General features: G+C 42.7%; 1 protein-coding gene across 1 annotated transcript in view; it reads left to right on the top strand.

The window, feature by feature from the left end:
* LAMA3 (laminin, alpha 3) overlaps positions 1-15,983 on the top strand; it is a 383,386-nt gene that overhangs the window by 351,124 nt on the left and 16,279 nt on the right. The window contains 4 exon segments of the mRNA XM_006895048.1: positions 3,233-3,372; positions 4,537-4,668; positions 6,886-7,039; positions 13,862-14,031. Of these exon segments, the coding sequence (XP_006895110.1) occupies positions 3,233-3,372; positions 4,537-4,668; positions 6,886-7,039; positions 13,862-14,031 (596 nt within the window).

Below are 15,983 nucleotides of genomic sequence, written 5' to 3'. Positions count from 1 at the left end.
TAGGGGATAAGGAGTTGCTCTGCCAACCCAAATGCAGGCAGTTAAAATCCACCAGCTGGTACACAGGAGAAAGATGGGCAATCTCCTTTTGTGCAATTTTCAACCTCTGAAAAACCACTGTAGAGTCAGCTGTGAGCCAGTTTCTGACTTGATGGCACACAGGTCATATGCCGGGCTGCTAAGCAAAAGGCAGCCATTCAAATCCACGGGGAGAAAGGATGAGGCGCATTCTCTTAAGATTTACAGCTTCAGCAAAAGAGAGTCATTATGAGGTAGCTTCAGCTTGATAGCAAGAAGCTGCTCTGCAATCCCAAAGGCACACGGTTCAAGGCCACGAGCTGCTCCATGGGAGCAGGATGGGCAATCTCCTCCTGTGTAATTAACTGCCTCTGAAAACCCTCCAGAGGGTCAGCTATGGGTTGGTTCCGATTCTACGGTACACAACAACTACAAGTATAATACAAGAAGTAAACTTGTGTGTATTTGTTGACTGATTTTCATTCTTTTTAGTTATACTTTATAAGGAAGCACTAAAGAGAATTATAACTAATGTAAATAATAATGTAGAAATAATAATGTAGTTGAGGTGTTAGATCCAAGGAAAAAATTAGAGTGGATCCCATTATTATTTTTTTTATTATATAAAAGATGTTCAAATTTCCTTTTTGCCCCCTTGGCAGCAGTTAATTGGACAATATTTACGTGGGAGTTGGGGAAGCTACAGAAATTCTTTTAAGCAAAGATATACTCTTTACAATTTAAGAGGGTGATTTGTGTAAGCATAGACCTCAAGCAATACTTGAAGATCTCCTTGTGGAATGAATGAAGTTTTAAAGTAGAAGTAGAGAGCTATGCTTCTTAGATTTATTTCTTCCAGATTAGACATCTAATGACTAGCAGACATCTACTGTTTGTTAGGAGAGATGGTATTTAACTATGTGACTATGTAGTATGTAGGGATACCTCTTCTCACTTGTCCTCAGCAGTGGCTTCCCGGTGCCACAGCCTCTCCTAAATGCATCTTGAACTTCTGGCAATTCTCTGTCAATGTACTGTTCTAGCCATTTTTGGATGATCTTAAGCAACATTTTGCTTGCATGTGATATTAGTTATATTGTTTGGTAATTTCCATGTTCTACTGAATCACAGTCCTTGGAGAAGGACATCATGCTTGGGAAGGTGGAGGGACAGCACAAGAGAGGAAGACCCTTGATGAGATGGATTGATTCAGTGACTGGGGTAATGGGGGTGGTTGTGTCGGAGACAATAAGATTGGCACAGGATAGAGCAGGGTTTAGGGCTCTTGTACATAGGTCTCTATGAGTCACAGGCAACTTGACAGCACATAACAATAACTGAACCACCTTTCTTGGGAATTATAACAAACAGTGATCTCCTCCAGTCAGTTGGTCGGGTAGTTAATTTTCTGACACAGCCTGATGAACACTTCCAGGGCTGCATGTGTTAATTGAAACATGTCATTTTGTAACCTATTAATTGCTGGGGCCTTATTTTTTTACCAATGCCTTCAGTGCCGCTGAACATGTTCCCTCATTACCACTGGTTCTTGATCATGTGGTACTCCCTGAAATATTTCCGTGTCAGCCAATTCTCTCTGGTGCAGTAATTCTGTGCAATCTCTCTATCTTCTTTTGATGCTTCCTGGGTCATTCAAGATTTTGCCCTTAGAATCTCTCTACGTTGCAACTTGAGACTTGAGTTTGTCTTTTCAGTTCTTTCAGATGGAAAAACACTGAGCAGTTCTTTCTTTTTATTCTCCAACTCCAGCTCTTTCCAATTTCATTGTAATATTTTGCTTTGTATTTGCAAAATTTTCAGAATCTTCTGTTCATCTCTTTTACTGCTTCATATCTTATATCTTTTGGCTTCTTGATGCTCTGGTGCAATTTCCAGACTCTTTTCTGACCTTCATTTTGGTGTTTTCCTTTCTCTTCTGTCTTTGTCGTGTCCTTTTGCACATACCAGCACTGAGACTGGGAGGAGACTTGTTCATCAAAGCAGAATGTTTCGACTTAGGCCTTTTGATGCTCACCATTGGTTTCCTTAGCCAACGACAGGGAATCTTAGTACAAGAGACACAAAATAATCAATAGAATAAGTCAACTCTAAACAATGGAAAAATCTTACAAAAATCATAGGGACATTGTCTTCAATTTTATAATGAATTAGTTAGGAAACATGTATAAATCAGTATTCTTTTATCCAGTCAATGTTCTTGCTGTTGTTGTTGTTGTGTGCTGTCAAGTCATAGACAACTCATAGCAACCCTATGAACAAAAGGCCTGAGCACTGTTCGTATAGTTTCTGGAGGCAAGCCATTTCGGAAGTGAATGCCACTCCTGCTTCCAAGCTTGTTTTAATCAGGAAGTTCCACCAAACACTGTCCACCATGGGGAACCATTATCACATTTGCAACATCAATGTCACAGTGTTCAGCATCACAGCAACGAGTTACCTCTATACAGCAATGCACAGACCAGTGCTAAACCACCTAGAAGACTGTTTGACAAAAAAACAAAACAAAACAAAACAAACAAACAAACAAACAAAAAACAAAAAACAATTTGAACCAGTTCTGAGGACCACAGATTAAAATCACTCAGAAAGTGTAACTTTCTGTCCGCTAGGCCAACGTAGCTCTCTCAATGTAAATATGGCCAATTTGGTAGAAAGGATGAAATTTTCTCACCAAAATATATATCTACAGTTGTACAAACCTGAACTTCCTAGGAATGATGACCACACAATAAAACTCATAAGACTGAGGAGATTTCATTGTTCTGATTTTACATGATAAATAATTGATGAATCAAGTTTTCATTGGAAAAGAAATTCAGAAAAGGATTTATCTTAATGAAACTAAATCCAGTTCCATAAAGTTTAAATGGGAAGTGGTTTAATACAACATCACCACCAATGTCAAGGATTAATATATTACATTGGTTTCATGCATGTCAGTCTAAGAAATTTAGAAAATTTTGAGTAATTTATCTGTGCTGAAGTAATTCACATGGAATTTTAAAATTCATAAACACAGTAGAAATGTTCTTAAAAAACATGTTTAGATCAAAGTGGTGAAATTAAGACTTTTGGGTCAAAATATCTTAACCATCTTTATATATGGTTTTGATCATGCATTTAATATTGATGCATACATTGTCCTTAAGTGCAAATAAATGGTGTTGATGAGTAGATTCAATGATTATTTCAGCCCAACAGACTGCAGATCACTCTGGAAGAAGGTCACATTGAACTCAGCACCCCGGACAGCAGAAATCCTGTCTTTAGATCTCCAAAGACATATATGGACGGCCTGCTGCATTACGTATCTGTGATAAATGACAATTCTGGGTAAGTGGGAAATATTTCTGTGAGAGTTGTAAAAATGCTACTTCATCTCATTGGAAAGGATTCATGGTTCTCTTTTTGCAAATTACTTGTTCTTGATTCTGTCACTACTTTGTTAGTAAGTTTTGTCCTCCTTCCTGGTTCTGTATAATTTCCGCATTAAAAATAACATGTCTACAATTGGATGGCTAAGGAAATTATGATATATTAAAGTTGGAATGGCACATGGCCATGATTATGAATGATCAACAGCCAAATACAAGGAAACTGATGAGACTCACACCAAAATAGGTAGTGAATGAAGTTGCATATAAAGGGCTTATATGTTGTGTTTTCATTTATAATACTCAAACACAGAGAAAACAAATCTGTTCTGTCAAAATCCAGGATAATAGTAACTGAAAGGGCCATAAGGAACTCTGAGCTTTCTGGGCATGCTCTGTTTATTTGGTGGATGCTGGTTATGTTGGTGTATTTACATGGTGAAAATACATTGAACTGTACCCTTTAAAACTTTTTTTCATTGTGGTAAAACATACAGGGAGCTCTGGTGGCCTCATCCGTAAAGTGTTGCACTGCTAAACCAAAGGCTGTGCGCCTCCCTGCAGGTTGAAATCCACCAGTGACTTTGAGGGAGAAAGATGGGCAATCTCTCCCCAAGCCTTGGAAACCCACTAGAAGATTTGACTCGACATCTATCTCGAATTCTCACTCGACAATAATGAGTTTAAAAGATATATAACAACAACAACAACAAAAAACCCATGCCATTTTGTGACATTAACTACCACTGTTATGTGCAATATCATCACAATTCAAAAGCTTTTTGGCACCCCAAAAAGAAACTTGTCCACAGCTCCTGATAACTACTACTAATCTTCTGTCTCTATGCATCCCTTTATTTTAGACATTTCTTATAGCTGGGATCATAAAGAGATATGTATTTTAGACATATGCACTTTCTGTGTAAAATGTTTGACTAAAAATTTGATGTGCCAAAAAGGAAATTTATGAAAATGATGAAATAGTCTTAAGATCAAGTCCAGTTTAAGTAATTAGGTTAGGTAAACACCTTTCAGTATAACTTAGCTACAGAAAGCTGACTAGCTGAAGGCAATTTTTTCTAGCAGTTCTTCTCATCTTTCCTTTGTTTCCATGTTCTTTCAGACTCCAGCTCCTGGTGGATGACAAGCCTCTGAAAACTAACCTGCGGCTACAGGGATTTTTAAATTCCCAGCAGTCCACACGTCTGGGTGGGAGTGATTTTGAGGGTTGCATAACAAATATTTTTGTCCAGAGGTAAGTGATACTTTCTGTGAGGGTTTCTGAAACTTAAGAGGGTTCAAGGAGAATGGCCCTGTCAGTGGGGAGGGGAGCTGATTGGGCAACTTATGAGAGTCAGATTTGTAAATGTGCTAAGATCAGCTTTCATATCATCAACTTGCAAGATGGCTTCTTTGACAAGGCACACACATTTTAAAAACCCCAAATCTCTGTAAATGTTCATTAAAAGTAATTTAATAATAAAAAACCCAAAAAAAACCCAAAAACAACAACAACAAAACAGATGTAGGAAAAGACTTTTGGGTTTCTTTAAGATGAGCAGCTGTGGTATACAACCTTGAAAAGGGCTCAATTAAAATTAACTTTCTGACTGTAACCCTTAAAAATATTCAAACAGAAATTTTCTTTTGTTTTAATCAAAACTGTGCAATTAGAATTCATCTGTTCCCCACAATTTTCAAGGCCAAAGGATTCACATGCCTAAAGCAGTTCTAGGAAACCAAATCACCGTAGTGTTGAGCATGACCTTTACCAGGCAGACCTTGGTGCATCCATCCATCTAGGTCTTAAGTGCTCATACTAATGCTGCTTAATAAAAACTAATCCAGATTTTTCTCTTATTTTAATATAAATAATTGGATATATAGAAGAGACAAAATCTTCCTTGAGACTGAAGACCCTTAACTGGCCTCATGCTGCCATAAAGGCTGCTGTCCCTCCCTCTGTCAGTACACCATCCCTCTGAACCACTGTGAGGCTCCGAGTTCTCATACCTCTCCTGGTTGATGGAGCATCAGTCATGAACATCTGCCTCCTAATTGTAGCATAAAGTGGGAGTTATGGAGAAGATGGGTAGAGGAATTGGTACCAACTTTGCACTCCTGAAAACCTTTAATAACAATCATATTATTATTATTAGTAGGTGCCATCAAGTTGACCCCATCTCACAGAGACCCTATACACAAGAAAACGAAACAGTGTCTGATCTTGTACTTTCCTCCCAGCCTCTGCAGGTCTTCCTCTTTTCCCCCTCACTCATTATTTTTACCAGTCAAGATATATTTCTCTAAGGACTGACCCCTCCAGATAACATGTCCAAAGTATGTGAGACCAAGTCTTAGTATCCTTGTTTCTAAGGAACATTCTCTTCCAAAACAGATGTGTTTGCTCTTTTTTGACAGCCCTACGTATATTCAGTAGTATTTGCCAACATCACAATTCAAAATCTTCAGTTCTTCGGTCTTCCTTGTTCAGTGGTCCAACTCTGACATGCACAAACAGTACATACCATGACTTGAGTCAGGTGCCCTTTGATGCTCAAAGTGACATCCTTGCACTCTCTCACTTTAAAGAGGTCCTTGACAGCAGATTTCCCTAATGCAATACATGTTTTGATTTCTTATCTGGATGGTCATTGGAGATTGTGGATCCGAGTAAAATGAAGTTGTTGACAACTTCAGTCTTTTCTCCATTCATCTTGATGTTGGCTTTCTGGTCCAGTTGTGAGGCTTTGAGGTTTATCCTTGCTTTATGTTGAGGTACAATCCATACTGAAGAGTATAGTCTTTAACTTTTAATCAATGACAACATGAGATACAGCAAAACTTCATTTTCCCCATCTTTGAGGGATTCTTACTCAAAGATAGTAAAATGAATCACCCCATCAACTCTCTTCTGAGAGTTAGTGTAATCCTGTGTTCTCATCTGGTGCCCTTGTCTTCGAATACTTCATTTTCATATTTCTGTATGATGCTCAGAGACCTCTGGTGGTGACATCTGTGAGGAGTTGTGCTGCTAACCCGAAGGAGTCATGTCCCTGGAAGTTTGATCCACCAGCGTCCCCCAGGGAGATATATGGACAATCTCCCTCCATGCAGTTTACAACCTCCAAAGACCTGCTAGAGGGTCGGCTACAAGTTGGTTCTGACTTGATGGCAATGAGACAGTCAAAGCAAAGATGTTAATTCCCAAGAGAGAGCCGTGGTGTTCTGCCCTTGGATGACCCTGGATGGTTAAGTCCATAGAAGTTTCTGGAGGCTCTGTCAGCAAATAGCAAGCTAGGTGTTCTTGGGGCTCTGCTAGTGGGGTATATCCTCAGGTGGACTGTCCGGGTAGGAGACGGAGTTTACCTCTATGACGGTAAGAGCATGGTTTTGAAGTGCGCTCTCGCTGCCAGGGGGGGTGTCTTCATCCGTGGGCTTGGCAACCACTTACATTCCATCCTTGTTTCAGATTATCACAGGGCCCCGAGGTTCTAGATTTGATCAACACTACTTCCAAGAGAGACGTGTCCGTCGGAGGCTGCAGCTTAAACACACCACCTTTTCTAATGTTGCTTAGTGGTTCGACCAAGTTCCGCAAACCCAAGACCTTGAGGCTCAGCCTGGTAAGTGTCAGTCCCTTATTCCAGCTTCCACTCTTCCCCTCTTGAGGCTGCTCATAGCCTGCCTGGTGAGACATGTTAGGACAGAAGCCGTGTGGATCACCTGATCTGATTGGGCTTGGTGCTCCAAGAAGTGAGGCCAGTGGGTCATCAACGGTTGCATGACACCAATATGTTCCAAGGGCTTCTCTGTCCTGCTTTCATTTTAGAACTTGATGAAAAGTTGATAATTTCTGCAGTCTTAGAACATAAATTGACTTCAGTTTTTCATTATGTGGAGAATGGCTTGTTATTTTAACACTTGAACTGTGCTTCTAGTAGGTTAAATAGTTTTCTCTAGACCTTTCCTCTGCCGTAATGTAGCTTTTCTGACAAATGGTCCTTGTTTGGACCTGGGTCTCTCAGCCTCAGCTGCACAGGAGAGAGACCTGGGAGCATGGACCAGCCCAGGGCTCAGGCTGCATCCACTCAATGAAATCACAGTCTTGGGGTGGGCCCAGGAATCAATGGTCTGGAAAGCTCCCAGGTAGTAGCCACATCCAATATTAAGAGAAACTGACAAAGAAATGTTAATTCATTGGTTCCTTGGTTTGAGGAGTGAAAACATCCTGGTGAATTGAGCCCAGGGATAGGATTCAAAGATCTAGGAGCAGAGTGTAGGGTTAGGACTTAAAGGAGCTCCTGGCTCTGCCTGCCGTGAGCAATGTGACCTCCCCAGTCCGAAGTTAGAATTAATGTGATTAATGGAGAGCATCCAGCACCCACCAGCTAACAGACGCTGCACTAAGCTCCTTAAGTGGATTTTCTTACAAATCTTCAATTAACCTGGTGAGTACTTGCCACATCGTCTAGGAAAAGAGGCTGCCATTTAGAAAGCAGGCAGTTTGCCCTGAACAAGTGGAGGTGGAGTTGGGATTCAAGGCCAGGTGACCAGACCCAGTGCCCATCTCCCCTTAGATGCAGGGAGCTTCTGGTGAACACACTTTCTGCTTCGCATCAGCCCGTGCTGCTTGTCTTCCAGGACTTTCCTGGTCCACGGTGACCTGGGGAATTTCAAACATATGAAACCTATTAAGAAATGTGTGATTCCATTGAGAAGAAAGATGCTTTCTGCATTTCAAAGGGTTGTCATTTTGCTGTGATGGTAGAGCACCTTTAGAATTGTCCCATCAGGGAGGAAGTCATAAATTCATTCTTCCATGGTAAGGCTGCACCTTCCTGGGAGGCTAAGTCAGCACAGTGAGACTTGGGGGTGGGAGAAGGAAATGGATGCAAGAGCTATTCAGAGCCAGAACAGACAAGAATCTGATACTTGAATGTGTGAGGCAAGGGAGAGGCAAGAGTTACTGTCATGGAAACGGGAGAAGGACAGGCCTTTGGAGGGAAGAGCTTGAGTCAGCTGTGCCATATTGAGCAACGAGTCGCCTTTAGGATGACCAGGTAGATAACACTAAGGTTATCAGGTATCTCTGTAGGGTCTCTAGAGCTAGGGTGGAATGGAAGCTATTGATACAGGGTAAAATTGTTTAGGTAAAATGAGACATAATGCTAATTCCAAAAGGCCAATAATAGAGAAGGAGATAACATAACAGTGAAGAACTGAGTTCAGAGGTGAGAATTCCTGGGTTTGGAACAGGCTTTGCTACTTACTAGGTGTGTGACAAGGAGTCCAGCTGATGTAGTTGTGTAATGTGTTAGGCTGCTAACGGAAAGGCTTGGGGTTCAAATCCACCAGTCATACTGCAAGAGAAAGATGAGCAGTCTTGTCTCATAAAGATGTGCAGCCTCAGAAACCTTTATGGTTGTGGGTGGGACTTTCAGGTACGAGACTCAGGTCACTGTATGTTGGAGTCAGCTTGATAGTGGAGAGTTTGGTCTGGTTCTGGAGGGGTGTAGTTGTCTCAGTGTCTTAGGGCTGCTGTAGCAAAAGTCTCCTCAGTCAATATCTTTAGAGAATACAAATTTACTGTCTCATATTTGTGGAGGATAGGAGCCCAAATTTAGCATGTGACCTTGAATTAGGACTTGACCGATGGGCCTTTTCCTCTAGTTAATGAAGAAAAATAATACTAATATAGCATGATTGTAAGGGTTAAATGAAGTATAAGCACATAGCACTTAAAAAGTGGTCGACACACCATGAGTATGCATAGCTGTGATTATTAGACAGGCAAAGAATGACATGGAAAACATATAGCATCCAGGAGAAGGGGCTAGCAGGGATTATCCTGGTGCCCTGGATAGCAGGGGGCTTCTAGTAGGCTGAGTCTGGAAGGTGGGCAGAGTTGAGACAGTGTCTCCTGGAGTTGAGTAAGCAGAGGCACAGAGCTGCGAGGCAGGATGTGGGTGGGACTCACAGGTGCAAGACACTTTGCATGCGTGCTCTCTGATCCTCCTGGGTTTTCATGTGACATCTTTCCGTTCTCACCACACCCTGAGAGCTGAATACATCGCTGACTTTAGAAGTCAAGATGCTGAGTTTCAAACTGAAATTTGAGATTTGTCCAAGAGCTCCCAATCAAGAAGTGGTAGAGTTTGGATTCAAACTTGAGGCTATAGAATTCTGAAGGATCTGCTCCCCAGGGGCTCCTATGGGTTTGGAAAGCTTTGCAGGTGGTGATAAATGTGATTGGTTGCATACAGAGTAGAAGAAGGAGCATTGTAGGAGGTAGAGTCGCATGCCAGTGCCAGTTCATGTAAGCCTTAAATGGCCTTATGTAATTGGGGCATATTTCTCTAGCTAAATGCATAGTAACTGAAAGATGTACTTTCAGTTAAGTATGAAGATTATTAAACTGACATGCCTGAGAGGTAGTCTGAAGTAGGAAAGTTCTAGAGATGGGGAGTCAAAATAGTGAACTGCTGCATGGTCTGGGCAGGAGTCAGGACCCTGATTTCCAGCACAGAGATGTTGGGGTGAAAAGGAGGGAGTGACCAGAAATGACATCAGTGAGATCGACAATGCATGTAGAGAGTACATGAGTGGGGTAAGGGATGAAGGTGTCAATGATGGCCAAGATTTGGGGATTGAGTGGCTTGAAAGAGGGTGGTGTCACTTAACAGAATGACAGAGGTGGCAAAAGGTATCTATCAAACCTGTTCCTCTTCATTTTACTGCTGCCGACACACAAGCAAGAATGTGTGAGCCAGGGAGTGAGGCCACTGGTGTGAGTCATAGCAGGAAGATCTGGGATGAGTTTTCCTTTTGGGTGGATCAAGGTGTGAATTTAAATCATTCATGTCATATTCTAGTAGGTTAAATTGAACAGCTGCACTCAGCCAAGTGCAAACCTTGTTGTTATATGCTGTTGAATTGACTACAACTTAAAGCTCTGAACCCTGTCCTATTATGTTCTATCCTCACCATCTCCAACACGCTTGAGCCCATTTTTACAGTCACTGTGTCAATCCATTCATTGAAGGTCATTCTCTCTTGCACTGACCTTCCACCTTTCTAAGTGTGAGGCCCTTCTCCAAGGACTGGCCCCTCTTGATGACATGTCCAATGTATGTGAGAGGAAATTTCAGTATCCTTACCTCCATGGAGCACCCCAGTCTCACTTTTCTGCAGGACAGAACAAATTGTTTGTTCTCTTGGCAGTACATGGCATATTCAATACTCTTATTCAACACCTCCACTTAAAGGCATCAATTCTTCTGTAATCCTTAGTCATTGTCCAACTTTCAGATGCATAGCAAGTAAATGAAAAATTTTGGCTTGGGTCAGGCACCCCTTAGTCTTTAAACTGACACAGTTGCTCTTTAGTTCTCTGGAGAGGTCCCTGCCAGCAGATTTTCCCAGTGTAATTCGTCTTTTGATTTCTTTACTGCTGGTACCAAGATGTTGATTGTGACAAAATAACTGACAACTTCAATCTTTTCCCCATCTATTGTGATGCTACCTATTAGCCTGGTGGTGAGGATTTTTGTTTTCTCGGTATTCAAATGCAATCCATATTGAAGGCTATAGTGCAATATAGAGTATTTTTAAATAATAATGTGTGTGTGATCTAAGCATCTCATCCAGAATTGAGTTGAGAAACATCAGATATTGAAGGAATCTGAATCTTTTGGGAAAGTCTTCAGCCACAGGATGCAGGAACTCTGCCTTGAAATAATCAATAAAGAGAACCTATAATCTCACCACTAATCTATTATCTCACGTACTGAACAGTTGAGGGTAGGTCAAGCTCAAAGCCTGATACATCAGTATAGAGACTATTGTCACACAGTTTCTTGGCCCACTTTTTTCTGGATAACATATCTTCACTGGGTAACATCCAGTAGAAGAAGCATTAATTCTATCAGTGTCTTACTTTTTTCTCCTTGTAGGTAAACAGTTATCAGAAAGCCTTGAGGCACATTGGCCAGGGCTAGGTCATGTATTTGCTTTGAAACCAATCCCTTGCAAGACAAATTGCTACGTTTTACTTTGCCTAATAAAAGTCCCCAAAGAGTTGGAGACTGGCAGGTGATAGAAGCACACACCCTTTTTCAAAATCCAGTCTGTAGCAGGGACAAGGAGAAGGGATTTGCAATCTTCATTTCTTCCAATAGTTGTAAGTCATATTTGACATTTTTCATCGTTGGGTTTTTCTGCATAACTCAGTCCTGTTAAAACATCAGCTAGGACAGGACGGAGGTATGTGCTTCAGTCAACACAGAGGAGCAAAGAAGAGCTGTGGTTTGCCCCAGTTTTGTTTCCTACTCTCTTCCTCCAGCCTCTGATGTGCACTATTTCATAAGTAGGGCTGGAGTGGGGGAACTGAGTGAGGGTCAGTGTGCTCAGAGGTCATAGGGGTGGGCAAAAGGGAAGGGTTGGTGTCCTGGTCCCCCTGGCTGGCTGTGTATGTCTTGGTGCTGCTTGTCAAATGCTGGACCTTCCAAGGACACAGCATAGTGTTTGGATGCTCTGTGGTGGGACCGGGCTCTGGCTGTTTGCTGGTTCCACATTCAGCAGCTTTCAGTAAAAAGACTAGGATTGTGTACAATGAGAACAACTACATCCTCCCCAAAGAAGGTGCATTAAAGGGTGTATTAGATTCCCATAAACTTTGTTTCCCCAAGAAAATAACCCACTCTCCATTTTAATACTGATTTATACCCTCCTAGTGTTAAGGGCACCACAGCTCAAAGTATTGATGCCTTTGAGGTGTGGTGCTGGAGAAGAGTATTGAGAATACCATGGACTGCTAGGAAAACAAACAGATTTGTCCTGGAAAGGGTTAAACCGGGTGGCTCCTTGGAGGCAAGGATTCTGAGGCTCCGTCTAACATACTCTGGACATGTTGTGAGGAGAGACCGGTCCTTGGAGAGGGACATCATGCTTGGGAGGGTAGAGGGACAGCGCAGGAGAGGAAGGCCCTCTATGAGGTGGATTGATTCAGTGATTGGGATAATTGAGATGGGAGTGTTGGAGACAGTGCTATTGGCACAGGACAGAGCGGAGTTTAGGGCTGTTGTACATAGGGTCGCTATGAGTCGCAGGCGATTCGACAGCACATAACAACAACAACAACAGTGTTAAGGGCCACTGTGACACTGATGTGTCAAATGCCTTAATGGCTGGCACAGGACAGAGCAGAGTTTAGAACTGCTGTACATAGGGTCGCTATGAGTCGCAAGCGACTTGACAACACATAACAACAACAACAACACCCAATGCGGACAGAGAGTGGGGTGGAACTCCCCGATTAAAACAAGCTTGGAATGAGGAGTTGCATCCACTTCCATAATAGCTTGCCTCTGGAAACCCTATGAACCTGGAGAAAGGATGAAAGGCACCCAAGTGTCAAGGACTCTCCTTCATAGGGTCACTATGAGTCTCCTGTGACTTGACGGCACTTAACAACAGCAACAACAGTGTTAAGGGCACTCTGGTGGTCTAGTGGTAAGAAACTGTGCTGCAATCCCAAAGGCACATGGTTCAAATCTACCAACCACTCAGTGAGAAAAGGATAGGCAATCTCCTCCCTTGCGATTAACTGCCTCTGAAAACCCACTGGAGGGTCAGCTATGGGTCAGTTCCAACTTAATGGTACATACCAAACAACTATGTTAAGATAAGGATATAGACCTTCCTATTAAAAAGTGACTGTAACAATGGGCTCAATATGTCAGAGATGTTGAGGAGGATACAGGAAAGGACAAGATTATGATCTGTTGTTCATGGAGTTGCTGTGAGTCATACTCAACTCAATGGTACGTAACAACAACCAATGGTAAGAGGATTGGTGCGAAGGAGTGCTTTGTCAACCCAAAGGCATCCAGCTCAAATCCACCAGCTGCTCCACGGGAGAAAGACAGTCACTCTCTTCAGCTCGAAGTCACTTCCAGCTCAGTGATACACAGTAATAACAGTGTCAAGAAAGGGAGCTCAGGTGGCTTAGTGGGTAGGCAGGTACACTGCCAACCCAATGGCAAACAGTTCGAATCTACCAGCTGCTGCAAGGGAGAAAGATGGATTGTCTCCTCTGATGTGATTTACAGCCTCTAAAAACCTTCTGGGGGGTCAGCTATGACTCAACAGCAATGAGTAGAGTTGACGTGTTGAGGTCAAGATGCTCCCAAGTTGAATCCATAATTAGACATTGATGGGCACTGGGAGGGCTTAGGGGGCTGACGAGTGCCCTCAGATTCTGCTCTGCCCCTGCCAAGGGTCCTCAGTAAGAACATCTGCCAGGGTACCATGTTCCTGGTCTTCTCTACTGAGTCCATCTCTTTGCATGAAGAATGAGAACCGTGCAAGACAGATAATGAGACAGGCATGCTACACTATTTCCCTGCTAACTGGCTGTCCTCGTGTTTTTCTTTTCTCTCACGCAGCCACTGCAGGACATGCCAGTGGCTTCCCTGAGGAGCTGGGAGATGTGGAGAGATGCACAGACCTGCCAGCCACCTGCCTTGGCCAAGGCCAGTTACGGAGCCCTTCGGTTTGGGGAAAGTCCCACCAGCCATTTGCTGTTCGCCCTTCCCCAGGAGTTTCTGACACCCAGGTAGGATTTCATCACATTGAGCCAACACCTGCTCAGAGCTTGACCCTGCCGTCCTTCTAGGGAAGGCTAGCCTGCGTGACCCTAGCCACCTGCTGCCAGTGAAGGGGGCACTGTCATTTTTGTTAAGTGTTAGTCAGAAAAACTCACGTTGCATGATCGCTGGCAGCATGCTCTCCACCCACCCCCATTGTTGGAACACAAATGTGACAGCGGCTGGAACAATCAGCTCTGGTTGAGAATTGACGATGCTCTAAAAATAATGCTGAGATGTCTTCCCAAAGCTGCTGTTTCTTCCTTTGATAAATCACCTTTCTTGTCTTGCATTTTAACAGTCAAAGGAAAATCGTCCTTTAGACAGACTCAGTGCCAAATAGATCCGTTTTAGAGAATTTTATTTTCTGTGTGTGTGTTAGAAGCTACATCCTTTTAGAGGGAGAAGGAATGAGTAGAGATTTGTCAGAGGAACAACTTGGCATATCCAAGTGATTTGAAAGAGACATAAGTGAAAAGATACCAAAAATTCCTTTGTGACTTGTCTACAGAGACAGAATCGCTCAGGGTCGAAAGAGCTAGCTTTGAACCTTCACTTTTTGGCTCTGTGGCCTTAGGCTGCTCTGTGGTTTAGTTCCTCTGAAACACGATGCAAAAATGAGATTGGATTGAGAAGAGACTTATCATGGCAAAGATCTAGCTGGGGGAGCAAAAGCAGGCAGGGAGAGCCTCCAAGCTGCCGTGCTGGTCTGACATTTGTGAATGGAGAGAGGAAGAGCTGAGACCCTGGGGTCACTGAGGGAACATGCCAGCCAGTCTCATGGGTCATCTGTGAACAAAGACTGCCCTTGAGAAGATTCAGCACCAAGCATAAATCACCAGCCCTGAAACCTGCACTGTGCTCAGCTCTTTCTTGCCTGAAAACAGTCTGGGGAAATGAGAATTCATCCAAATGTCCCTGCACATCCCATGATGTGGGCAGCTGTCAGTCAGCAATGCCATCTAATCTTGCTCCCTTGATATGAGCATTGCATGGTACAACTCCATGACTGCCAGAGGGTGCCAAAGAGGGGCTCTGGTGGCCTAGTGATAAGAAACTGTGCTGCAATCCTGAAGGCATGTGGTTCAAATCCATCAGCTGCTCCACGGGAGAAAGACAGGCAGTCTCCTCTAATGTGATTAAACTGCCTCTGAAAAGCCTCTTGAGGGTCAGCCATGGGTTGGTTCTGACTCAATGGCACACAACAACAAGCCTACACTTGGAATACTGGTGGCTTCGTTGAAAGGAATTGTGGGAGAAAGTTGGGTAATCTCCTTCTATGCAATCTACTGTGTCTGAAAACCCGCTGGAGGGTTGGCTGTGGGTCAGTTCCATCCCGATGGTACGTAACACAGTAAATCTACACACACTCCCCATAACTTTAGAGTTGAAAGACCTACCCGAAAGTACACAGCAAATTAGGTAATTTTTAGAAAACTGTTGGAACAGTGTACGGCAGTGTAATGGAGAACTTCCAGAAAGTCAAGCCACATTCAGAAGAAGGTGTGGAAGGAGGGGTATCATAGTTGATGCCAGATAGATCTTGGCTAAAAGCAGAGACTAAATAAAAGGTTCACCTGTGTTTAATTGACCAGGCAAAGGAATTTGACTGTGTAGATCATAACAAGTTGTTAACTTTGTGAATAATGGGAATTCCAGAACACTTAATTGTGCTTGTACAGGATCTGTCACAAACAAGGGAATATTGCATAGCCTAAAATTAGGGAATTCAAACCTTGAGTTGCTATACTCAAGGATGCTTTCGGCAGAATGTTAAATGATCCCGGAAGTATTAAAAGAAGATGGAAGTAAAAAAAAAGAAGATGGAAGGAATATGCTGAGTCACTGTATCGAAAGGAATTGGAAGACACAGAAGAATTTCATGAAACAACATATGAGCAAGAGCCTATGGTGATGAAAG

The sequence above is a fragment of the Elephantulus edwardii genome, unplaced genomic scaffold, assembly GCF_000299155.1.
Source record: "Elephantulus edwardii isolate Elephantulus edwardi_28Jun2011 unplaced genomic scaffold, EleEdw1.0 scaffold00155, whole genome shotgun sequence".
In the NCBI taxonomy this organism is placed as follows: Eukaryota; Metazoa; Chordata; class Mammalia; order Macroscelidea; family Macroscelididae; genus Elephantulus; species Elephantulus edwardii.
Note: the sequence above shows the minus strand (reverse complement) of the source record. Positions and strands in the feature narration are given on the sequence as shown.